Genomic DNA, 26,858 nt, shown 5'->3' on the forward strand with positions numbered 1-26,858 from the left:
GCTCCAAATCACTCATTTCCAATCTTCTACTGTCACTGTTAGTACTTTTTTTTACAAACTCGAGCCTACGCTTCTTATGACAATATTGAAGTCGAAGCTTCTTCACCGTTTTTCAGGCCACCACTCCAGACTTGTGTAATGTGCGTTGCACAGTGCTTACATGGACGTCTGTGATATCACTATTATGAAGCATACGAGCCACCTCCACTTCCATGTTTGTCGCACCAGAACGGATAGACCTTGTGATGAGCCGACCTGTTGACTCCGATATTTTGCCTGGACATCCACCTCTTGGCTTTGGAATGGATGGACAGATTTCATTTCGTATTTTTTCAACTGTGATGGCACTCACATGATGCAGGTTGGCCATTTTCTTGGCTGAGATACCACTATCGATGAGCTGGATGATGCCATTTCTCTTTTCTTGGTAAATATTTATCATGGCTGCTCCAGGATTTGAACCAGTGCTCTTTTGCTTGGGAATAAACCTAATAACACACTGAGCTATTAGGGAATGTGAGAACAGGTTGTGATTTGTAGTATACAAGAAAAAAAATATTGTTCCACCACCAGAAGCAAAACAGTAAGGCCTCTTTCACACGGGCGTCGCTGGTGAGGGCCGGATAGGAAAATCGTTGCGTTCTTCAGTTTTTTCCACGCGAGTGCAATGTATTTTGCACGCACATGATAAAAAACTGAATGTTTGGTACCCAGGCCCGAACCCGGACTTCTTCACTGAAGTTCGGGTGTGGGTTCGGTGTTCTGTAGATTTTATTATTTTCCATTATATCATGGTTATAATGGAAAATAATAGCATTCTTTAATACAGAATGCAAAGTCAAATGTCAATTGAAGGTTAAAAAATAATAAAAACTTTACTCACCCCATCCACTTGATCGCGCACCCGGGATCCTCTTCTTTTTTCTTCTTGAAGGACCTGCAAAAGGACCTTCACTGACGTCATCGCGCTCACCACGTGATGAGCGTGGTGATGTCAGCGCAGGTCCTGCTGAATGAAGATAGATGTACTGGATGGTGAGATATGGAGCCTGAAAGTCAAAAGTTCAAAACATTGTTACCTTTTTGCTCGTCAGTGTACATCACTTGGCTTTCATCTTTAGCAGCTACACAGGCTGAGATCCTGCTATCTGTAGTTACCCTGCATTATGTTTTCTCCTTATGAAATCATATTGATGGGAAATTGACCACACCCTAAAACAATATGTTACACCCTTTTGACCTGGAAGATGACAGCTTTGCTTCAGTATTTTCATCATGATGTCTGAATTAAGTCAAACGGGATGATCCCTTGCTTTCTCTCATCAGCTTTGATCACAGCTCACAGGGAGTTAAACAGTGATCAGTGATCTCTGTTGTTCAAGCAGGATGACACCTGTGTAGCACAGCTGTGGTCCTGCTCTTGAGGGCACAATACCAGTGCCCATGAGATTACAATATCACAATAGTTTGGTGCAGGTCTTCTGAGTATTCCTGTCTGTGCCATACGAATACAACACTGATCCTCATGGAGTTGACCGGTTTCTCTTATTGATGACCTATTGGTCATCAATATCAGATCATTTGGGGTCTGACTCCCGGCAAACCTTCCATACAAGTGCTGCGGACCCCTGGCTCTTACATGCATACCATAGACACTGCAGCAGTAAGTGCAGTGTAACTATAACTGCTCCGTCCCATTCAAGTGAATGAAATGAAGCAACTATTATTACACTGCGCAATCCCTGCAGTGTCCTTGGCATGGAAACACTGAAAGGACCACAGTGCTTGTAGCTGATCGTTTGGGTTTCTAGGAGTCGGACCCCTGCTGATCTGATATTGATGACCTATGCTAAGGATAGGTCATTAATATGGGAAACTGGACAATTGCTTTAAGTTATACAGAAGACATGATTAGGCAGCAGGTCTCACAATGAAGCTCCACATCTCTCACATGTCTTACAATCTCAACATTACAATGGCTTCTCTTCTAAGTGAATTCTCTCATGTTTAGCAAGACTTGATTTCTGCATAAAAGACTTACCACATTTTCCACATAAATATGGCTTCTCATCTGTGTGAATTCTCTCATGTCGAACAACACTTCCTTGACAGCTAAAACATTTCCCACATTGTGAACATGAAAATGGCTTCTCTCCTGTGTGAGTTATCTGATGTCTAACAAGATTTGCTTTCTGACTAAAGCATTTTCCACATTCAAGACATGAAAATGACTTTTCTCCTAAGTGGGTTCTTAGATGTTTCACAAGATTTGATTTCTGGCTAAAACGCTTCCCACATTCTGAGCATTCAGAGCATGAAAATGGAATCCCTCTTGTGTGACTTCTTAGATGTTTTATAAGCAATGATTTCACACCAAAAGACTTCCCACAGTCAGAACACATAAATGGATTCTCCCATGTGTGACTTCTCTGATGTCTAACAAGGTATAATTTCTGACCAAAACATTTCCCGCATTTAAGACATGGAAATGGCTTCTCGCCTGTGTGAGTTCTTAGATGATTTTTAAGCACTGACCTCACCCTAAAATACTTCCCACATTCAGGACACATAAATGGCTTCTCTCCTATTTGAGTTCTCTGATGTACTCCTATGTGAGTTATCTGATGTGCAACAAGATTTGATTTCTGACTAAAGCACTTCCCACACTCTGGACACATAAATGGCTTCTCCCCCGTGTGAGTTCTCTGATGTTTAACAAGATGTGATTTTTGACTAAAACATTTCCCACATTCTGAACATGAAAATGGCTTCTCCCCTGTGTGGATTCTTTGATGTTGTATAAGCCATGACTTCACATCAAAACACTTCCCACATTCAGGACACACAAATGGCTTCTCTCCTGTGTGAGTTCTCTGATGTGTAACAAGATGTGTCTTCCGACTAAAGCATTTCCCGCATTCAAGACATGGAAATGGTTTTTCTCCTGTATGAGTTCTCTGATGCTGAGAAAAATTTGATTTACTGTTAAAGCCTTTGCCACATTCAGGACATGAATACAGCTTCTCCCCTGTGTGAGTTCTCTGATGGGCAACAAGATTTGATTTCCGACTAAAGCACTTTCCACATTCAAGACATGAAAATGGCTTCTCCCCTGTATGAGTTCTCTGATGCAGAATAAAACTTGATTGTTTGTTAAAGCCTTTCCCACATTCAGGACATGAATACAGATTCTCCCCAGTGTGAGTTCTCTGATGTCTAACTAGAATGGATTTCATGCTAAAAGATTTCCCACACGTCAAGCATGAAAATGACCTGTTATCTCTGCAATTTCTCTCATGCAAAAAAAGATTAGATTTCATTTTAAAATGTTTCTCACATTTCTGTTTAGTTCTTGTTTTGCCAATCAGTAATTGCTTGGATGAAGGTTTCTTGTGACCAGCAGTATGAGTGGATGGATCTCTGCTGTGAAGGACTGAGGGTACATTATGAGTTATTGAATCATCTTGTGTGGTATTGTTATCTTCTGCTTCATGATGGGAAGATAAATCGAGATGTCCATAGGAGTCGCTCATCCCGTCTTCCACTGAAAAATGAAACAAAATTATATTATTTTCGCAGCTTTATTGAGACAATTGCAAGCCAGGAAATGTAATCACTACCATCTTCAATAACCTGTAGCATCCCCTTCATAAACACACTGATATAAACTTTTCCCCACCACATATTGGTTCAATGTGTCATTCTAAAACCACTGGTTGACTTGTTTCAGGATTGAGGGATCTCCTATCACTGGCGATTCCCTTTGCCCTTTTTGTCAGAAATAGGTGAGGCTCGTCTATTCTCAGACCCAGGATTCCTTTAGGATCAAGATCTACCTCTTGTGATCTTGGCTGCCTGGCCCTCATTGGCAACTTCCTTCTTAGCTGGATCTCATCAGTATAGAAATCCCCAGATCTGCAAAACTGCCCTCTCCCCCACCTTCCCCTGCTTCCCTGCTGGGCTTCCTGCAACATCTCCTGTGATGCTGGCCTATACTGAATGAAGACTAGTTTGGTAAAAGTACTTTACACATTTACTTTTTCTTGCAGAGCCTCCCTCTTGTCTAAAAGGTTCACCTATTTTAAATTGCCTTTGATCGGTCTTTGGATAACTGCTACCTTTTCCTTATCATTGTCTCATGATATGGAAACCAGTGTTTTTTAAATTACAAGTACTTTCATCTCAACAGGTTTGGTTTTATCAGTTTTTACCAGCTAATTTGGAAGTGTCCTCCTCCCCTTATTTCTCTTATCATCATTAGATGCCTTCACTTTTCACGTTATTATTTCAACGGCTATTTACCCTTCATCTTTAGGACTAGGCTGTTGAGGAAGGGTTGAGACGTATGCATATATATCCATGCATGCCTGCAAACACGTGCGGGCATGTATGGTATATATGTGCATACATTAACCACAGCATCATGGGACGATGTGCGCAGATGTGCCCAGCATCTGCGCACGTCTGCCCATGGTGATCCCCAGGGGCTCATGGTGGCCCCTGTGGGAAATATGTGCCTCCTTTAGACCGTGCCCCTTATAATATATATATGGCTGTGGCCCCTTATGACATATATATATATATATGCCGCTTATATATGTGTATATATATTATCAGGAGGACATGTATATGTATCTGCCCCTTTATGGATGTGGATATATATATATGTACTATGTATATGTGTATAATTGTGCATATGTGCGTATATACATATATATTGGCCCTGTATGGCCAGAGGGGGGAAGGTCATAGTGTTATGTCTGCATATGTGGATATGTCTGTATGCTGCACACATGTCCATTTATACTTACATTAGAGTTGGGTATATATAGATATGCCCCAATTGTCTTATATGCATGTGGCCAGTTATGTCCCCCAGCCATAGAGCCCCCCCCCCCCCCCCGCCTACCTGCGGGTGATGGCAACAGATGGCTGGATTGTCCAGTTTCTGGTCACTTCAGAAGATGAATAGAGCCCTGTACATTCCAGCAGGGCTCCCCCACCTTCTGTCTAGAGACTGTTTATGACATGGGTGTGTGTGTTTGTGGTGCCATGGTGTCCTTGGCTGTACAGATTGTGAGCCTCAGGGGGCCAGCCAGTTGTCTGCTGCAATCTGAGTGCATGCATTCCGTCACACGCACACGATGATGTCACACCCCTGGAAAGGGGGGGGGGGGTGAGAGGGACTTATATATCAGTCCAAGACAAAGGAACAGGCTGGCAACCGGACTAGAAGCAGAGACACATGAGGACTGCTGCCTGAAGGAAGAGAGGCCATTTGGCCCTGGAGATGGCTGAGTATACGCTGGCATGGCATTGTACCTCCCTTGCAGTGCCAACCATATTCACCCCTTCCCTGCCTATCCCTTTAACCCTGTTCCCCTGATTTACCCTGTGCATTCTGTTAACCCCTGCACACCCCCCCCCCACTGTACACTTGCAGGGTACTTCACCCCTGCATTGCTGTACAGCTCCCCATTGTTAATCCTTAGTGTTTGTGGTTGGCTTACACCCCTGTAAGACCACCGTCTACCCTTGTCGCACCCCATAGGGATAGAATTAGTCAGGTGGGGTGGGTTGTTAATATTACTTGTATGTGTGAATTGTCTAGTTAGTTTATGGGTGGAATTGGGAACGTGTAGCGTAGTTTGAGTATTGTATATGTGTAGTGCTGTGTATTGTTAGTGTATTGCGTGCTTAGTGTGTTAAATAAATACCGTTATATTTGTACCCTTTGTGTAGCGTGTACTTGTTAGCGGTAGCGAGTTAGTAAGGCGCATGCAGCTAGAATTAGTGATTAGTGTAAAGCATAGCGAAAGTATTGTAACTGTTATTATATAAAGGTATAAATAGGCGGAGTCATCACTATTAGGCTCTTCCTATTTATGAATATTAATTACCGATATTTGCATAAATATTGGTGATTAATATTCTCCCTTTACATTGGCGAGTCAGGCCCACTGCTTAGATTTTGAAATCTGTGTTTGGTTTTGAGGCTAGAGGTCGGTTGTCCTGTGAATTGTCAGGCAAGAGAGACGTGGTCAGCGGTCTGAGCGTCTAGGACCTGATAATTCGGACAGGAAACGCGACTCTTCCTCACAGCACCAAACGCAGATCAAAATCTTTAGCAGAGAATCTATGTTCTATCTGTGAATTAATATTTTGCTATTTGCTTTGCACGGTCACTACATCGCTCGAGTGATTGCGAGGGAGAAGAGGATACGTCACTGGAAGAGATCCATCTTCGTGGGAGCAGCGTACAAAGTCAGGCTGGTCGGGAAGAGGCGATCCGGGAAAATGGACTTCTTCCAAGCAGCTGCGAGGAGGTACGGCCCCAAGGAGAAGATGGACGCTCAAACGGTGAGTATGGACTTCCCCACACTGCAACACTTGAGAAAACACAGTACATTCAATCCCATCCTCCCCACCACATACAAGTCAGCAGAAATGCTGTGGTCCGATTTGTTGGCACAGGCTTGTAGTTATGACAAGCTTTGTGTTAACAAACGGACGGTGTTGAATAAGGCCACTAAACGGCTTCGGATGCTGGCCAAACTCGTTCATACGTTTGAGGCTAGCATCTGTAAGCCAAAGGAAGTGGCGCTGGTGTCTCAGTCAACAGAGACAATTCCTCCGGCTGTTCACTGCCAGTGCTGTGCCAATAGTTCCGACCAGGTTTCGGCATTGCGGGCACAGCTGGCGGAGAATGTGCAGTCTACTGTTGACCGAGATGCGCAGGTGGCTAGGATACAGTCACAATTAGTAGAGCTGCAGAAGCAGAAGGAGGAAATTGAGGCTAAGTTGACCCAGTCTTATACTGAGGTCAAGGCCTTCAAGGAGCGGACTGCCTCTACTAATGTGACGGTAGCCAAATTGAAGGCTGAGGTTGCTGTAAGGTCCCAGCTAATGTCTGGCATGCAACAGGTCATCACCAAGTTGGTGCCGGCCCTTTCTTTTCCCATAAAGTCAGGGTCGGAATATCCCAAAATTTTGCCCTATGCAGGGCAAATAGGGGGGAGAGTAGTCTGTGACAGGCCAAATCACCAGACCAAGCCTGTCCAGACTAACAGAGATTTCTCCCTGACTTTGGGGAAAAGAAACATCGTGAAAAGTGCCTCCCTGAAGATGGAACAATTCAGGGAGCGCGGTTGCAGTGTGGACGGACCTAGGCCACACCAGGCAAACATCAAATGCTTTGCTTGTGGTGGCTTGGGTCATATAGCGAAGCACTGCAAAACACACAGGACAGTAAGCCCAATCAGGTGCTTCAGGTGTGGGAACAAAGGACACATTGCAAGGAATTGCCCTTGTGCAAGTAATTGCAATGTGTCCAGTGATGGGATTCAGGTAGCAAATCGTGCAGCGGGGTCTAGTCAGCTTGGCCATAAAGGGGTAACCTCTTGGCGGCATCATCAGCTGCTGAGGAGCCAGAGTGGCCAAGCTAGGCTAGGCAACATTTGACACCCCTGTACTATTTGTTACACCGTTTGTACCCTATACATGTCCATGTTGTGTGTTTTTGTTGTCCATTGTAACGTTCTCTTTGATAATGATGGTGGTCCTTGTCTATGAGTGTGTTCCACCAGGCTGATTTATGTAGTGTTGTAATGTCCCGTCTGCTGTCTTGTTTCATTCTGTGTCCCCTTGGAGTGGAGCAGTGTTATACTGTGGATCGAGAACGTATAGGGTAGCGAGCAGATAATATCACACGGGAAATCCTGCTGGTCGGGAGAAGGCATAAGGACCTTCTTCATGCAGCACACAAAGGATGATGTGATATTATTCTGGGCAACCAGGGTCTCGGATCGATACGGATAACACTGTTGTGCTCAAGGTTTTCGGTAGGGCTGTGTTGCGCTGGGGACTGGGGCGGACAGACAACATTGGTGTAATGTTGTGCTGCGCACTTAATTCTAGTCCGAGCAGGTAGCACAGCTCTGATAGGGATTGGACGCAGAGTGTTTGGCAGCGGAGTGTGGACTGTGTTCTTGTGTTGTGGGGTCCTGAGGAGCCGGGGCATGCCTATGCCGTTGGTTCTGCGGGCCTCCACAAGATGGGATCACAGGGGGAAGTCAGCCTGGGTACACATGAGTGGACAGGGATGCGGTGCCATCAAGATGGTGCTTTGTCCACAGAACTCCAGTTATCCTAACCTAGTAGGGAGGCCATCCTTATCTGTTGGTGCAGAGGGATGTGTAACAGAGGACACGCTCCTCTGAAGGTAGGGTGTTCAGACACCAGTGTTGGGATAATGAGGAGTCATGTGAGACAAAGGGCAGCCCAATACCTTTCTCTACCCATGGGTCAAAGGTATTGGTGCTGGGAATTCTTGTACATTTAACTGCACCGTTAGGGGAGAAATTCCCCTGGGAGCACCTGGTATTTTCTTCTGCCATAGGTTTTATATGGAGCGGAAGAAAAACCCAGGAGAGGCCACGGAAGAGGCCAGCTATTCCCCCTGACACTCTTGGGAGGCTCCAGAGGATCCCACTGGATTTTGGCAACCAAGCGACCTCTGCCTAGAGGTGTTCTAGAGATGGAAGACTGTGCCACAATCCAGCGGGAGCATTATTTAAGGCTCTGGAGGAAGATTTGGAGACGTTCGGGTGGAAGAGCATATCACTTGTTTCACCCAGTGAAACTTCTTCTGGTTCTGGTGATCGTCATCTACAGTCGGAGGGTCAAGGGACTTATTGACCAAGATACACCAGAACCAGACAGAACTGTACAGAACTATCCGGAGGAGGAGGCTCAGGACATAACCAAACATGGTTCCTGTAGCCAAATATTATTGTATGGACACACATTGTTTTCTATGAGGGTTCGGGATGTATACTTGTACTACCCTGAAACCTCATAGCACATTGTATTTATTGATTTTGTTTGTCGGTCGATGGTGTACCCATAGACACTCTAGGTACAAATGTGTGACAGCCCAAAACTCGCCCAACGCACTGCGGTGAGCTATCATTTGACTGTACACATTTGTATCCTATAGTCGTTTCCCATTGACACAGGGGTCTACGACCTACCTGTGTCTTTGGAGGTAGAGAGGAATGCCAGGTTGCATGAGTCTCTATGGGTACACACATGTAATGGAATTTGGTGGTGTTTGATGGGATGTAACATGTATTTTGTGTGAATGGGGATAAGGTTAGGTCACGCTAGGGACAGGCATCATTCATTTGCCACCTTGAACCCTGGAACGGTGAGGTTCTTAAGGGAAGGGCTGGAGGTGTAGTGTGGCGGAGGTGTTCTCTGCAGTAGAATTTAGGTACTATGACATCACCGCTTAAGAGTCTGACCTGCCTTGTAAAGACCTATTAATCTGTCCACGGGAGAACCGCACCCATCAAGATGGAAACAGACGTTGGATAGAAGAAAGTTGGGACTGAGACTGTAAGGGTGAACCCGCTCCAGAATTGGGGGGGACGAAGATACCTGAAGATCGGCAGAATTACCGAGAGACTGTGGGGGTGTGGTCACTCCAAAGTGGGGGTGGCCGACACTAAAAGACTGTTAAAGAGATTGTGGGTGTGTGGTATCCAGCGAGAAGAAGACGGTGTATCCTGTGGATGGAGGAGTGGGTTACGGTGGAGGGCAGGTCGGAGGAAGCTGGATGAGGGATGTTTAAGTACCTAAAGATCAGTGTGCACTACAGTTCTTCCTGAACTTCCACCAAGGATGGGGTTGAAGGGGGGGGCAAATATATCTCAACCCGTTCCCCCAATATATTGTCGTATTATATAGTCCGACAACAGGGGGATTGTTGAGGAAGGGTTGAGACGTATGCATATATATCCATGCATGCCTGCAAACACGTGCGGGCATGTATGGTATATATGTGCATACATTAACCACAGCATCATGGGACGATGTGCGCAGATGTGCCCAGCATCTGCGCACGTCTGCCCATGGTGATCCCCAGGGGCTCATGGTGGCCCCTGTGGGAAATATGTGCCTCCTTTAGACCGTGCCCCTTATAATATATATATGGCTGTGGCCCCTTATGACATATATATATATATATATGCCCCTTATATATGTGTATATATATTATCAGGAGGACATGTATATGTATCTGCCCCTTTATAGATGTGGATATATATATGTACTATGTATATGTGTATAATTGTGCATATGTGCGTATATACATATATATTGGCCCTGTATGGCCAGAGGGGGGAAGGTCATAGTGTTATGTCTGCATATGTGGATATGTCTGTATGCTGCACACATGTCCATTTATACTTACATTAGAGTTGGGTATATATATAGATATGCCCCAATTGTCTTATATGCATGTGGCCAGTTATGTCCCCCAGCCATAGAGCCCCCCCCCCCCCCCGCCTACCTGCGGGTGATGGCAACAGATGGCTGGATTGTCCAGTTTCTGGTCACTTCAGAAGATGAATAGAGCCCTGTACATTCCAGCAGGGCTCCCCCACCTTCTGTCTAGAGACTGTTTATGACATGGGTGTGTGTGTTTGTGGTGCCATGGTGTCTTTGGCTGTACAGATTGTGAGCCTCAGGGGGCCAGCCAGTTGTCTGCTGCAATCTGAGTGCATGCATTCCGTCACACGCACACGATGATGTCACACCCCTGGAAAGGGGGGGGGGGTGAGAGGGACTTATATATCAGTCCAAGACAAAGGAACAGGCTGGCAACCGGACTAGAAGCAGAGACACATGAGGACTGCTGCCTGAAGGAAGAGAGGCCATTTGGCCCTGGAGATGGCTGAGTATACGCTGGCATGGCATTGTACCTCCCTTGCAGTGCCAACCATATTCACCCCTTCCCTGCCTATCCCTTTAACCCTGTTCCCCTGATTTACCCTGTGCATTCTGTTACCCTGTTATTAACCCCTGCACACCCCCCCCCCACTGTACACTTGCAGGGTACTTCACCCCTGCATTGCTGTACAGCTCCCCATTGTTAATCCTTAGTGTTTGTGGTTGGCTTACACCCCTGTAAGACCACCGTCTACCCTTGTCGCACCCCATAGGGATAGAATTAGTCAGGTGGGGTGGGTTGTTAATATTACTTGTATGTGTGAATTGTCTAGTTAGTTTATGGGTGGAATTGGGAACGTGTAGCGTAGTTTGAGTATTGTATATGTGTAGTGCTGTGTATTGTTAGTGTATTGCGTGCTTAGTGTGTTAAATAAATACCGTTATATTTGTACCCTTTGTGTAGCGTGTACTTGTTAGCGGTAGCGAGTTAGTAAGGCGCATGCAGCTAGAATTAGTGATTAGTGTAAAGCATAGCGAAAGTATTGTAACTGTTATTATATAAAGGTATAAATAGGCGGAGTCATCACTATTAGGCTCTTCCTATTTATGAATATTAATTACCGATATTTGCATAAATATTGGTGATTAATATTCTCCCTTTACATAGGCCCTAATCTGACTGAATGCTTACATCCTGTACTACTGATCTCCCCTGCAAGGTGGGAACCGGTTTGCGAGGGCATATGGACAACCGGAGCACTCTGACTCGAGAAGGACCCCATGGGTCCACATACTACAGCTTATTTGGCCTATCGTATCATGTGACCTTCATTCTGATTCGGCATTTACCCTCCAATCATTTTTGTGTTTGTGATTGAATCTTTTCACATTGTGTCACATTTTACCGATGCCAATGAAGATCAAGGGATATTATGGCATTAAATGAATTATTAATATTCATTGTATCATTAATGATGATGAAGAGGAGGTTTCTCTGAACTTCCTATCAATTGTCCTATTTATAAAGACATTTACAATCAAAAAAGATTGATGAAAGGCTCTTACCTTTCACAGACACTGAGATGGGTTTTTCAAGTCCTCTCGTCGTTTCACCAGAACTTTCCTGCAAGATGAAAGACATGAGAAAAATATACCCCGCTGCTAGTTTTTCTTATGTCCAGCGAAAATCAAACACTTCTACAAGACATGAATTAGAGATGAGCTAATTTCTTGAAATTTGTTTCGGGTTTAATTCGAACAAATCACTCCAAGTATTCTATTTGGGTCTGAATCGATTCTACCTCAATTACAAGTGCTCCGATTGGCCTGAGATCTGGTATATCACACTCTAAGATCTCCTAGGACACATTATTTCTCTTGTGTTTCTTTTTAATATTTTTCTCTCCGCTCCCCCTTTTAAGCCATTTAATATTAAATAATGTCAGAATGACACTGATCTGTATAGCTCTGGGTAAACACATTATTGACAGTGTTAAGAAGCAGCCTGTTTAAAAAGACACTGTGCCGTCTCATGTGTTATGTTTTTTAAAATGAAAAACATTACAATATTTGTCCTGTATTGGAGGCAGATGCCTGCCCAAAAATTCTCCCTTTTTTGGGAGCAGCAGTGCAATGAGAAACCTCACAAAAAAGGCAGGCAATGGGCAGCCATTTAGGGGTAGTAGTAATGGCACCAGGAGGAGCAGGAGCTGCAGTACAGTATGGAACACCATGAACAGGCAGGCAGTCACATCACTGGGCTGATCATAAATAGCCAGCAATGCCAGATCTATTCGTTGTCATTAGATATGAGCGAATTTACTGGTTAAAGGTGAATTGCGTTATGTATTCCATTACCACGGACCATAATGCAATTCTATGAAGGAATGCATAATGGAATGCTTTTAGAGGTATTCCGTTGTTCATTCCATAATAATAGAAGTCTATGGGCTGCATAATGGATCCGTCCAGTTTCCGTTATGCAGGAGAGGACTCCCCTGCAATACATTTTGATGCTGATTTGGGGTCTGTATAAGTATGGGATGTGTACTCATTTTAAAGTCTGATTTGCGGTCTATATTATTTTGGGGCCTGTAATAATTTTAGGATCTGTCTGGAGGTATGTATTAGTTTTGTGGTTGCCCAATCATGTAAAATATATTTTTGGGAAAGTTGATTACAATGTCATAAAATAATAAAAGTAGAGACACATTTTTGATCCCGGTGCTGCAGCGTTAATCATCCTGTCAATGACACCCCATTAATACCCATGATGGATGGTCATTACATTACGCCCTACCAAACATATAGGAAAATACAGCACCACATACCTCTTACATCCACTGACGTTCTCAGTTCGCCACAAAGAAATCTTAGATTTCTACTTTTCCATCATCCTCTCACCTTCTAAACACCCTATTCTGCCACCCTCAATAGTTGCCGTGTTCCCCAATACTATATTGCAGAAACAGATAGTCCTCCAGACAATGCTAGTACCACACAGACAGTGCCCCATTCAAAAAGGATTGGCACACAAAGTGCCCTCAAAAGTAATTGCACCCAGCAGATAGTTCCCCTGACAGTAATAGTGCAGTAACCATAGTGTCTCCCAAAAGTAATGTGCCAGGGTGCGCCCCATAGTCATAGTGCTCCCAAAAGTCCCACCAATAATAATAATTATCTCCCACAGTGCCCTTTGTAGTAATAGTTCCCCAAAGGTAAATGCCCCCATATTGTCCATACTAGTAATCATGTTCCTCATGGTCCCCCAGTAGTAATAAAGCACACCAAAATGCCCCCAGTAGGACTAACGCCTCATGGTATTGTGCTCCAGTAGTAATAAAGCCCTCCATAGTGCCCTTCAGTAGTATTAAAGCCCACCATAAAGCCCCAGTAGTATCAGAGCCCCCAGTGTGCCCCAGTAGTAAATATGCCCCCAGCAGAGATAATGCCCCCCTGCAGTAATGACAGCCACGACAGTATGCCACAGAAATAAAAATGTCTGCCTATAGTGCCCCAGTTGTAATAAAGCCCCCATAATATGTGCCAGTAGAAAAAATGCCCTCTTACAGTGTACCCAGTAGGGTTGCACCGAGTACTGAAGTCTCTATACTTTTTCGATAAGTTAGTACCTCATTTGATACCGGGCTTGGCATTTTTTTGCTATTGTGCAACTTAGTATCACTCACTATCAGTGAACATGGTGCGCGCAAAGCTCAGTGCACACCATGTTCTCATAAGCAGCTGCACAGTGGAGAAGAAGGGAGAACGTCCCTCCCTCCTCACTGTGACGCGGTCAGCCACAGCCACCAATAAAGTAACTGCGTGGCCTGATGGGGGAGAGCCAGGGAGAGAGGGAGGGGGACGCATAGGAGAGCAGGAGAGAGATAAACTCACCTTGGTCCTCAATGTTGATAAATAGAGATGAGCGAATTTTTCAAAAATTTGATTCGGACGGTTCACCGAATTTCCCAAAAAGATTCGATTTGATCAGAATTTATTTGTGTTGAATTGTGTAAAAAAAAAACTGTTATTTCCCGGCTTCAGAGAGCCTGTATATTGGTGTAGAACACTGTGCATTGCGGAAACATACAGAGTGAGTCTGCTGAAGTAAGTGAAGCAGTACTGTAAGTCAGTATGACACACAGATGACAGGCGTCACTCTTGCGGAGCCACGGACCGGAAGTTCGGGGTCGTGGAACAGAAGTGCAGATGCGAACAGCACACAGTTTTTTTTTGTTTGTTTTTTGTTATAAAATGCAAGAAAAACTATACATATGTCATATCTCCGTAATCATACTGACCTGGAAAATGAAAGTAACAGGTCAGTTATACAGTATGGAGAACGCCATAAAAGCAAAACCCATAAAACTGTTGCGGAATTGTGTTTTTCTCCAATTTCACCACAATTTTTCCGCTCTACATCCTATGAAGTAATAAATGGTGGCATTAGAAAGTGCAACCTGTCCTGCAAAATACAAGCCCTCGTACGCTTATGTAAACTGAAAAATAAAACATTTTTTTTGCCCCAGAAAGGCGAGAAGTGAAAAAGGAAAAATCTTCTAGGTCTGAAAGAGTTAATTCTGAAAATTTCAGTTCTTTACAACCTATAAAATGTTTTGAAACTCTGTTGTGCATAATAATTTCACATTTTTTAATTTGCAAAAACAAACTTATCATTGGGAAGTTTGTGCAATAAAATTTGAATTAGGGCTCATGCACACAACCGTGGAGCAGCCACATGCGGATCGCGGACCGCATGCGACGGTAGTGCATACACAGCCAGAAACACAGCGGAAGGACTCCGTAGTGCTTCCGTGGGGTTCCGATCCATGCTTCCGCACTGCATCTCTGGGTTGTACTTTCTAGTGGCACTATTTATTATTGCATATGATGTAGTGGGAAGCTAGAAAAAAATGATGGAAGCACTAATTAGTACAGGAGGATCGGGGAGCTCTCCCCGTGCTAGCTCTGTACTCCCCGCTTCTTGGTCTTCTACTGCAGGCTCTGCGCGCTGTGTTGTGACCTGCGCACAGCGTGAGGATGTCGGCGTACTTTGTGACTTTCTGCAACATCGGGTCACAGCACAGCAGGAAGAGCAAGGAATCTCAGGAGGGGCGTCCTAAACAGGAGAGGTGAGTTTATTTTTTGTCTTATCTGAGGAGGTCTTATTAACATGGGGGTCTGATCTCAGGTCTGAATGGGGGTCATAGTAACATGGTGTCTGATCTGATGTCTGATTGGGGGGGGTCTTATTAATATGGGGGTCTGAGTGGGGCTCTGAGCTGAGGTCTGGAAAAATATTTTTACTCTCCTCTACATCCTAGGTGGGTGCATTGTCACGGTGCGGTTCACCATACTGTGTGATACCGTGCAGGCTGGCTACACACCTTTTGCGTACTGGCTTAGGCTGATTCCGTGCAGGCTGCTTGCTTTTTGCTGCGTACTGGCTGCTGTATCTGGTGCGAACCTGCCCGTGTACGTGTGTACCCCTTTAACTGTGTCTGTAGTTCTGTATACCGAGTTCCTGGTTGCCAAGGGCAACACCCCCGATCCTGTATCCGCCTGTGCGTGATTCTTGAGTATCTGAGTATCCGGTTCTGATGGGGTTAACACTCCCTGTCTGTTGTTCCAGGGGTTTGTGTCCTCCCAGGAGCCTTGTTATGCAGCCTTAAGTTCCTGTGAGCTGTGGGGCTTGGGGTCAGTTCTGTTTTGTTGTAGATGTAGCTCCTTGCTGCTGACCCAAGGGGTTCTTACCATCTGCCCGTGTGTATGGTTCCGCATGATTTTACATTGTTGTATTCTGTACCTTGTTTTTGCCATGTCCTGTTCTGTCTGTATCTGCCCTGTATTATGTTATTTGTTCCTGTATCGCCTAGCAGAGCGTATCTGCGTCTGAGCGCCTAGCAGTGCATAACTGCATCCGTTATCTGTTTCTGCCTGTATATTCTGTTTGTTCCGTACTGCCTCCGGAAGGGGGTTCCTGGTTTCCCTGGTGGGGGAATTCCCGAATCTGTATCTGTATATGAATTCCTGTATCTGAATCTTGTAACGGAGTGCACTCGGTCTCCCATCAGCCACAGGCCTGCTACTTAGCTTCGGGAGCGAGGATCTGTGTTTGACCTCGTTCCCAGGGCGGCTTTGCTAGCTGGGAGGCTCCCTGCTCCTAGGTCTGCCTTGAGCGCCGAGCTAATCACTCGGTGCTCGACTGGTCGGTCTGTCGGTCATGTGACACTGGCCACGTCACATGACCCTCACTCCCCACTATAAATACAGGCAGCCTGCTGGCCACAGGTTGCCTGTTAATTTAGGTTCCTGGCAGTTGTTGGATACCTGTGTACTTACCTTATCCTGTTCCCTGACAATCCTTTGCCTGCTCCTCCTGTACTGCGCATCCTTCCTGGTATATTGACCTTGGCTTCCACCCGACTATTCTTTGCGGACTCCTTTGGTACTTCTCGACTCTCCTGGTATTTATGACCCCAGCTTCTCCTGACCTTTCTTTGCTTATCCCTCTGTACTGCGTGGTCCTCTTGGTTTTGACCCGGTCCGTTCACTATCCGTTATTTGTCTTGTCTGTCCTTCCTGCACGTATTCTAAGTTAGGGACTGCCATCTAGTTGTCCCCTGTCATCAGGACTCGTGAGGCAAGTAGGCAGGGGCAGGGGTGAGGGTTGAGCGCAGTGGTTACTATCCTCCCCCCTGTGTGTGTGTGTGTACGTGACCGGTACAGATCTAATCTGTATCTGAATCTGGATCCGAATCTGTATCGGCATTGCTGTCTGCCTCTGTTGGTACCATTGTTGGCATCTTCCGGTCTGCTGGACCAGCTGCCACTGACTTGGTTTAGTCTCTAAAGTAGCCCCTGGCCCCCAAGTCTATCCTCACCACCAGAGGCGCTAGTGAAAACCCGGTGTTGCTTAGTTACGCCCCTCCAGAGTATTGTCACAGTGGGTACGCGCCTGCTGGTTCGTTACATGCGTCTTATAGGGCGAATAATACAGTTTTCATAGTTTTTTAATACTGAAAAAAAAATTACTATTGAAAATTTTTTTTTTTTATTTTCATCTCCATATTCAGACCCCCAAAACATTTTTAGTTATGTCTACAGAGCTGTGTAAGAGCTAATATTTTTGCGGAACGATCTGTAGTTTTTATTGATACCATTTTGTGGTATGTTTTTTTTCCATTACACCATTCGCCGTAAGGGATCAATATTTTTAGCTTTGAATAGTACGGGTGTTATCGGAGGCAATAATGCCTATAATGTCTATATTTTTGAATATTTACTTTTATTTTAAATTTGGGTAAACAGGGTGAACCTGCATTGGAATATACAAGTAATAGTCCTAAAAGCTTTCTACAGCTTCTGGCCTATTACTACTATGGGACGCCTTCCCCGATTTCAGCCAGGGAAAAGTGTTCCTGATCAGAAAGTGTGTGCTTCTGGGTTTTTTAAATCTCAGAAGCATTTGAACAGAGCATCTGAGGGGATAAACGTCTGTGAACGGCATTATCACTGATCATAGACAATAGCCCTGTATGTCTGCTGTATGGAACTGCAAGCACCTGACGGCTAAGGCACTTGCTCCGGAACAGGCACCATCTTTAGAGGCCCAGCATCCGCCGTACATGTATGGCGGATGTCAGGAAAGGGTTAAAGGGGGCAGATTAGGGGCCATTTTGTTGCTGACAAGTTCCATTTATTTACAATTAATACAATCTTTTATGACACCAGAAACCATTTGCAAACAACAATAACATGAAACACAGAGTACAGTATACTGCACTGCTGCTGGGGGAGGTCAGTAGATGGAGCGTACAGTATACTCCACTGCTGCTGGAGGAGGTCAGTAGATGGAGAGTACAGTATACTCCACTGCTGCTGGAGGAGGTCAGTAGATGGAGAGTACAGTATACTCCACTGCTGCTGGGGGAGGTCAGTAGACGGAGAGTACAGTATACTCCACTGCTGCTGGGGGAGGTCAGTAGATGGAGCGTACAGTATACTCCACTGCTGCTGGGGGGAGGTCAGTAGACGGAGCGTACAGTATACTGCACTGCTGCTGGGGGGTCAGTAGATGGAGAGTACAGTATACTCCACTGCTGCTGGGAGTAGATGGAGAGTACAGTATACTCCACTGCTGCTGGGGGAGGTCAGTAGAATGGAGAGTACAGTATACTCCACTGCTGCTGGGGGAGGTCAGTAGATGGAGAGTAAAGTATACTCACTGCCTGCTGGGGAGGTCAGTAGATGGAGAGTACAGTATACTCCACTGCTGCTGGGGGAGGTCAGTAGATGGAGAGTACAGTATACTCCACTGCTGCTGGGGGAGGTCAGTAGATGGAGAGTACAGTATACTCCACTGCTGCTGGGGGAGGTCAGTAGATGGAGAGTACAGTATACTCCACTGCTGCTGGGGGAGGTCAGTAGATGGAGCGTACAGTATACTCCACTGCTGCTGGGGGAGGTCAGTAGATGGAGAGTACAGTATACTCCACTGCTGCTGGGGGAGGTCAGTAGATGGAGAGTACGTATACTCCACTGCTGCTGGGGGAGGTCAGTAGATGGAGAGTACAGTATACTCCACTGCTGCTGGGGGAGGTCAGTAGATGGAGAGTACAGTATACTCCACTGCTGCTGGGGGAGGTCAGTAGATGAGAGCGTACAGTATACTCCACTGCTGCTGGGGGAGGTCAGTAGATGGAGCGTACAGTATACTCCACTGCTGCTGGGGAGGTCAGTAGATGGAGCGTACAGTATACTCCACTGCTGCTGGGGGAGGTCAGTAGATGGAGAGTACAGTATACTCCACTGCTGCTGGGGGAGGTCAGTAGATGGAGAGTACAGTATACTCCACTGCTGGGGGAGGTCAGTAGATGGAGCGTACAGTATACTCCACTGCTGCTGGGGGAGGTCAGTAGATGGAGAGTACAGTATACTCCACTGCTGCTGGGGGAGGTCAGTAGATGGAGAGTACAGTATACTCCACTGCTGCTGGGGGAGGTCAGTAGATGGAGAGTACAGTATACTCCACTGCTGCTGGGGGAGGTCAGTAGATGGAGAGTACAGTATACTCCACTGCTGCTGGGGGAGGTCAGTAGATGGAGAGTACAGTATACTCCACTGCTGCTGGGGGAGGTCAGTAGATGGAGAGTACAGTATACTCCACTGCTGGGGGAGGTCAGTAGATGGAGAGTACAGTATACTCCACTGCTGGGGGAGGTCAGTAGATGGAGAGTACAGTATACTCCACTGCTGGGGGAGGTCAGTAGATGGAGAGTACAGTATACTCCACTGCTGCTGGGGGAGGTCAGTAGATGGAGTACAGTATACTCCACTGCTGCTGGGGGAGGTCAGTAGATGGAGAGTACAGTATACTCCACTGCTGCTGGGGGAGGTCAGTAGATGGAGCGTACAGTATACTCCACTTGCTGGGGGAGGTCAGTAGATGGAGAGTACAGTATACTCCACTGCTGCTGGGGGAGGTCAGTAGATGGAGAGTACAGTATACTCCACTGCTGCTGGGGGAGGTCAGTAGATGGAGAGTACAGTATACTCCACTGCTGCTGGGGGAGGTCAGTAGATGGAGAGTACAGTATACTCCACTGCTGGGGGAGGTCAGTAGATGGAGCGTACAGTATACTCCACTGCTGCTGGGGAGGTCAGTAGATGGAGAGTACAGTATACTCCACTGCTGCTGGGGGAGGTCAGTAGGGAGAGTACAGTATACTCCACTGCTGCTGGGGGAGGTCAGTAGATGGAGAGTACAGTATACTCCACTGCTGGCGGGGGGGAGGTCAGTAGACGGGAGAGTAACATAGTATACTCCAACTGCTGCTGGGGGAGGTCAGTAGACGGAGCGTACAGTATACTCCACTGCTGCTGGGGGAGGTCAGTAGACGGAGAGTACAGTATACTCCACTGCTGCTGGGGGAGGTCAGTAGACGGAGAGTACAGTATACTCACTCTGCTGGGGGAGGTCAGTAGATGGAGAGTACAGTATACTCCACTGCTGCTGGGGAGGTCAGTAGAGGGAGAGTACAGTATACTCCACTGCTGCTGGGGGAGGTCAGTAGATGGAGCGTACAGTATACCCACTGCTGCTGGGGGAGGTCAGTAGATGGAGCGTACAGTATACTCCACTGCTGCTGGGGGCGGTCAGTAGATGGAGCGTACAGTATACTCCACTGCTGCTGGGGGAGGTCAGTAGATGGAGAGTACAGTATACTCCACCTGCTGCTGGGGGAGGTCAGTAGATGGAGAGTACAGTATACTCCACTGCTGCTGGGGGAGGTCAGTAGATGGAGAGTACAGTATACTCCACTGCTGCTGGGGGAGGTCAGTAGATGGAGAGTACAGTATACTCCACTGCTGCTGGGGGAGGTCAGTAGACGGAGAGTACAGTATACTCCACTGCTGCTGGGGGAGGTCAGTAGATGGAGAGTACAGTATACTCCACTGCTGCTGGGGGAGGTCAGTAGATGGAGAGTACAGTATACTCCACTGCTGCTGGGGGAGGTCAGTAGATGGAGAGTACAGTATACTCCACTGCTGCTGGGGGAGGTCAGTAGATGGAGAGTACAGTATACTCCACTGCTGCTGGGGGAGGTCAGTAGATGGAGAGTACAGTATACTCCACTGCTGCTGGGGGAGGTCAGTAGATGGAGAGTACAGTATACTCCACTGCTGCTGGGGGAGGTCAGTAGATGGAGAGTACAGTATACTCCACTGCTGCTGGGGGAGGTCAGTAGATGGAGCGTACAGTATACTCCACTGCTGCTGGGGGAGGTCAGTAGATGGAGAGTACAGTATACTCCACTGCTGCTGGGGGAGGTCAGTAGATGGAGAGTACAGTATACTCCACTGCTGCTGGGGGAGGTCAGTAGATGGAGAGTACAGTATACTCCACTGCTGCTGGGGGAGGTCAGTAGATGGAGAGTACAGTATACTCCACTGCTGCTGGGGGAGGTCAGTAGATGGAGAGTACAGTATACTCCACTGCTGCTGGGGGAGGTCAGTAGATGGAGAGTACAGTATACTCCACTGCTGCTGGGGGAGGTCAGTAGATGGAGAGTACAGTATACTCCACTGCTGCTGGGGGAGGTCAGTAGATGGAGAGTACAGTATACTCCACTGCTGCTGGGGGAGGTCAGTAGATGGAGAGTACAGTATACTCCACTGCTGCTGGGGGAGGTCAGTAGATGAGAGTACAGTATACTCCACTGCTGCTGGGGGAGGTCAGTATGGAGAGTACAGTATACTCCACTGCTGCTGGGGGAGGTCAGTAGATGGAGAGTACAGTATACTCCACTGCTGCTGGGGAGGTCAGTAGATGGAGAGTACAGTATACTCCACTGCTGCTGGGGGAGGTCAGTAGATGGAGAGTACAGTATACTCCACTGCTGCTGGGGAGGTCAGTAGATGGAGAGTACAGTATACTCCACTGCTGGGGGAGGTCAGTAGATGGAGAGTACAGTATACTCCACTGCTGCTGGGGGAGGTCAGTAGATGGAGAGTACAGTATACTCCACTGCTGCTGGGGGAGGTCAGTAGGGAGAGTACAGTATACTCCACTGCTGCTGGGGGAGGTCAGTAGATGGAGAGTACAGTATACTCCACTGCTGCTGGGGGAGGTCAGTAGATGGAGAGTACAGTATACTCCACTGCTGCTGGGGGAGGTCAGTAGATGGAGAGTACAGTATACTCCACTGCTGCTGGGGGAGGTCAGTAGATGGAGAGTACAGTATACTCCACTGCTGCTGGGGGAGGTCAGTAGATGGAGAGTACAGTATACTCCACTGCTGCTGGGGAGGTCAGTAGATGGAGAGTACAGTATACTCCACTGCTGCTGGGGAGGTCAGTAGATGGAGAGTACAGTATACTCCACTGCTGCTGGGGAGGTCAGTAGATGGAGAGTACAGTATACTCCACTGCTGCTGGGGGAGGTCAGTAGACGGAGGTACAGTATACTCCACTGCTGCTGGGGGAGGTCAGTAGATGGAGAGTACAGTATACTCCACTGCTGCTGGGGGAGGTCAGTAGGGAGAGTACAGTATACTCCACTGCTGCTGGGGGAGGTCAGTAGATGGAGAGTACAGTATACTCCACTGCTGCTGGGGGAGGTCAGTAGACGGAGAGTACAGTATACTCCACTGCTGCTGGGGGAGGTCAGTAGATGGAGAGTACAGTATACTCCACTGCTGCTGGGGGAGGTCAGTAGATGGAGAGTACAGTATACTCCACTGCTGCTGGGGGAGGTCAGTAGATGGAGAGTACAGTATACTCCACTGCTGCTGGGGGAGGTCAGTAGATGGAGAGTACAGTATACTCCACTGCTGCTGGGGGAGGTCAGTAGATGGAGAGTACAGTATACTCCACTGCTGCTGGGGGAGGTCAGTAGATGGAGGTACAGTATACTCCACTGCTGCTGGGGGAGGTCAGTAGATGGAGAGTACAGTATACTCCACTGCTGCTGGGGGAGGTCAGTAGACGGAGAGTACAGTATACTCCACTGCTGCTGGGGGAGGTCAGTAGATGGAGAGTACAGTATACTCCACTGCTGCTGGGGGAGGTCAGTAGACGGAGAGTACAGTATACTCCACTGCTGCTGGGGGAGGTCAGTAGATGGAGAGTACAGTATACTCCACTGCTGCTGGGGGAGGTCAGTAGACGGAGAGTACAGTATACTCCACTGCTGCTGGGGGAGGTCAGTAGATGGAGAGTACAGTATACTCCACTGCTGCTGGGGGAGGTCAGTAGATGGAGAGTACAGTATACTCCACTGCTGCTGGGGGAGGTCAGTAGATGGAGAGTACAGTATACTCCACTGCTGCTGGGGGAGGTCAGTAGATGGAGAGTACAGTATACTCCACTGCTGCTGGGGGAGGTCAGTAGATGGAGAGTACAGTATACTCCACTGCTGCTGGGGGAGGTCAGTAGATGGAGAGTACAGTATACTCCACTGCTGCTGGGGGAGGTCAGTAGATGGAGAGTACAGTATACTCCACTGCTGCTGGGGAGGTCAGTAGATGGAGAGTACAGTATACTCCACTGCTGCTGGGGGAGGTCAGTAGATGGAGAGTACAGTATACTCCACTGCTGCTGGGGGAGGTCAGTAGATGGAGAGTACAGTATACTCCACTGCTGCTGGGGGAGGTCAGTAGATGGAGAGTACAGTATACTCCACTGCTGCTGGGGGAGGTCAGTAGATGGAGCGTACAGTATACTCCACTGCTGCGGGGAGGTCAGTAGATGGAGAGTACAGTATACTCCACTGCTGCGGGGAGGTCAGTAGATGGAGAGTACAGTATACTCCACTGCTGCTGGGGGAGGTCAGTAGATGGAGAGTACAGTATACTCCACTGCTGCTGGGGGAGGTCAGTAGATGGAGAGTACAGTATACTCCACTGCTGCTGGGGGAGGTCAGTAGATGGAGAGTACAGTATACCACTGCTGCTGGGGAGGTCAGTAGATGGAGAGTACAGTATACTCCACTGCTGCTGGGGGAGGTCAGTAGACGGAGAGTACAGTATACTCCACTGCTGGGGAGGTCAGTAGATGGAGAGTACAGTATACTCCACTGCTGCTGGGGGAGGTCAGTAGATGGAGAGTACAGTATACTCCACTGCTGCTGGGGGAGGTCAGTAGATGGAGCGTACAGTATACTCCACTGCTGCTGGGGGAGGTCAGTAGATGGAGAGTACAGTATACTCCACTGCTGCTGGGGGAGGTCAGTAGATGGAGAGTACAGTATACTCCACTGCTGCTGGGGAGGTCAGTAGATGGAGAGTACAGTATACTCCACTGCTGCTGGGGGAGGTCAGTAGATGGAGAGTACAGTATACTCCACTGCTGGGGGAGGTCAGTAGATGGAGAGTACAGTATACTCCACTGCTGCTGGGGAGGTCAGTAGATGGAGAGTACAGTATACTCCACTGCTGGGGGAGGTCAGTAGATGGAGAGTACAGTATACTCCACTGCTGCTGGGGGAGGTCAGTAGATGGAGAGTACAGTATACTCCACTGCTGCTGGGGGAGGTCAGTAGATGGAGAGTACAGTATACTCCACTGCTGCTGGGGGAGGTCAGTAGAGAGTACAGTATACTCCACTGCTGCTGGGGGAGGTCAGTAGAGGAGAGTACAGTATACTCCACTGCTGCTGGGGGAGGTCAGTAGATGGAGAGTACAGTATACTCCACTGCTGCTGGGGGAGGTCAGTAGATGGAGAGTACAGTATACTCCACTGCTGCTGGGGGAGGTCAGTAGATGGAGAGTACAGTATACTCCACTGCTGGGGGAGGTCAGTAGATGGAGAGTACAGTATACTCCACTGCTGCTGGGGGAGGTCAGTAGATGGAGCGTACAGTATACTCCACTGCTGCTGGGGAGGTCAGTAGAAAGCTCCATTACATCAGTCTATAGAGGATTTGTAGAAACCTCAGCTTCACCTACCTGATGATCCAGTGGGAATTTGGTTTCTCCCTGGACAGTCCTGGGAATACTGAGGACTGGGACATCTCTCTGGTGGATTTCTCTCACTGGATCCATCTGTAGGAAAACACACAGTGACTGAATACATTGTCTATATCCGACGATGAGTGAATCTGTGATGCCGGCCGGTCCGTGGCTGCTGACATCTCCTTGTTCCTTGAAGACACAGCCGCTGGAACGCTTACCCGATTCTTCCCTCCGGTGGTCCATATCTGTTCGCCTTTCAATGTTCTGTCCACAGCGTTCTGATCTGTGGCCAGCTCTTGGCCTTTTTTCTCCTATAGGGCATGTGCTTCTTCTGGTTCTTAAAGGGCCAGCATGTGTGGCCCTTATCTGTCCATTCTATGGCTAGACTCCCTGGGATATTTAAGGCTCCCTCCTCTGTGGAATGGTGTCTGAGTAAGAGGTTCTAGTTGCTAGTTTCCTACCAAGGAGCTCCACTCTTGAGTTCAGTTGCACATTTAGGCTGCTTTCATACAAGTGAGTGTCACGCTGCGGACTCACATTGCAGCACCCGTCCTGAACTTCCAGCACTGCCAGGGTCGCAAAGCATTATATTTATTTATGATGCTATGTAAGCCTTAGAGGTCTGGAATGTATTGAATAACACCGACATAATGCTATCAGTGTTATCCAATACATTCCAGAACTGTAAGGGTTACATAGCGTCATAAATCAGTATAATGCGACCCCGGCAGTGCTGGGAGGTCAGGACGGGTGCTGCGCTGTGAGTCCGGAGTGTGACACTTACTCGTCTGAAAGCGGCCTCACCTCTGCCTGGTAACTGGATTTAACTTATTGCTGCCTGACCTCTGCCTGTTTCCAGTACTGACCCTGTGCTGCCTACTCTGATCTTTGCACTGTTTACTGCATTGCGCAAACGCTCCCTGTCTTTGCTTGTCTTGTGGCTACAGTTCTGACTGATCCCTCGGTGCTTTTCATTGGTATCTCTTGATCCCAGTGGGTCAGCAGCCACTGAACAGAGACTACTTCCAAATGTAGTGGCCTGCAGTGATGAGCGACAGGGGCAATATTCAAATTCGCAATATTTCATGAATATTTGGGTGAATATACTTATTATATATGCACGAATTTGAGAATTCGTGATCTCCAGTCATTATTTTCTTGATTGCGAAAATCAGCAATCGGAATATTAGCGATAAAAATTAGCGATACGAAAATTCAAGATCAACACTACTCCTAAAGTCAAAGACATTGCAGCCTTCTCATTGGCCCGCAAGCAAGAAGCAGTGAGGGATCATGGGGACTGATGAAAAACATCTAGAATATTCGTGATTACAAAGATATAGCACTATATTCTAGATATTCACGAATTCCCGATAAAAATTAGCGATTAGAATATTCGCGATCAACACTAGTGGCCTGGTGGTTCCCCTGCAGTGACGCCCATATGGATTAAAGGGTACGGATCGGGGGGTGTCAATCTAACTGCTCCTTAAGCAGTAGCCCCAGCCAAATCTGTGGCACAGCACATCTACATCCGCACTCTAATTCAAAACTGTTCTCTCCTCTACAGTCATGGAAGGTCTCCTCTTACCTGGTGATGTGAGGGACTGGTGATTCTCCATCATGGCGTCCTTGTACAGATCCTTGTGTTCTTCTAAATACTCCCACTCCTCCATGGAGAAATAGACAGTGACATCCTGACACCTTATAGGAACCTGACAACACAAGGACACAGTCATTACCAGACCCCTCCCTTGGCGTTATTGTACAATGTCCCAGCATTCCCAGCAGCGCTCACCTCTCCGCTCAGCAGCTCAGTGATCCTGGTGGTAAGTTCTAGGATCTTCTGCTCATGTATCAGGGAATGAAGTAAAGGCTCGGTGATGGGGCTCTGGGTCCTGCTCCATCCTCCTGACACACGGGGTGTCACACACTCACCAGACGACTTCTTCACTACTGTGTAATCCTGTGTATGGGGAGACGCCGATCACTACAGAGATTCTAAGAATCCTTCACCTTTCCAGACATTTCCCTGGTTTATTACTAGAGATAAGAGTGATGTCATGTGAGACTCTCACCTCTCCGGTTATCAAAGAGATGATCTCCAGGGTGAGGTCCAATATCCTTGCAGCCATGTGGTCTCTGTCCTTCTCCATCTTTGGTTGG

The 26,858-nt window shown here is 47.2% G+C and overlaps 1 protein-coding gene across 1 annotated transcript; it reads right to left on the reverse strand.

Annotated features, from left to right (window-relative positions):
• Positions 1-1,008: 1,008 nt before the first annotated feature.
• LOC122934786 (zinc finger protein OZF-like) lies at positions 1,009-24,697 on the reverse strand. The gene is made up of 3 exons (XM_044290488.1): positions 24,687-24,697; positions 11,800-11,857; positions 1,009-3,544 (listed from the first exon to the last, which is right to left on the reverse strand). The coding sequence occupies exon 3, from the start codon at positions 3,531-3,533 to the stop codon at positions 1,971-1,973; it is 1,563 nt and encodes a 520-aa protein (XP_044146423.1). The 5' UTR covers positions 3,534-3,544; positions 11,800-11,857; positions 24,687-24,697; the 3' UTR covers positions 1,009-1,970.
• Positions 24,698-26,858: the final 2,161 nt, after the last annotated feature.

This window comes from Bufo gargarizans, chromosome 4, assembly GCF_014858855.1.
Source record: "Bufo gargarizans isolate SCDJY-AF-19 chromosome 4, ASM1485885v1, whole genome shotgun sequence".
NCBI classification, from domain to species: Eukaryota; Metazoa; Chordata; class Amphibia; order Anura; family Bufonidae; genus Bufo; species Bufo gargarizans.

What these genes read in the sequence shown, in the direction of transcription:
- LOC122934786 (XM_044290488.1), bottom strand. Translation starts at nt 3,533, where the DNA reads ATGAGCGACTCCTATGGACATCTCGATTTATCTTCCCATCATGAAGCA.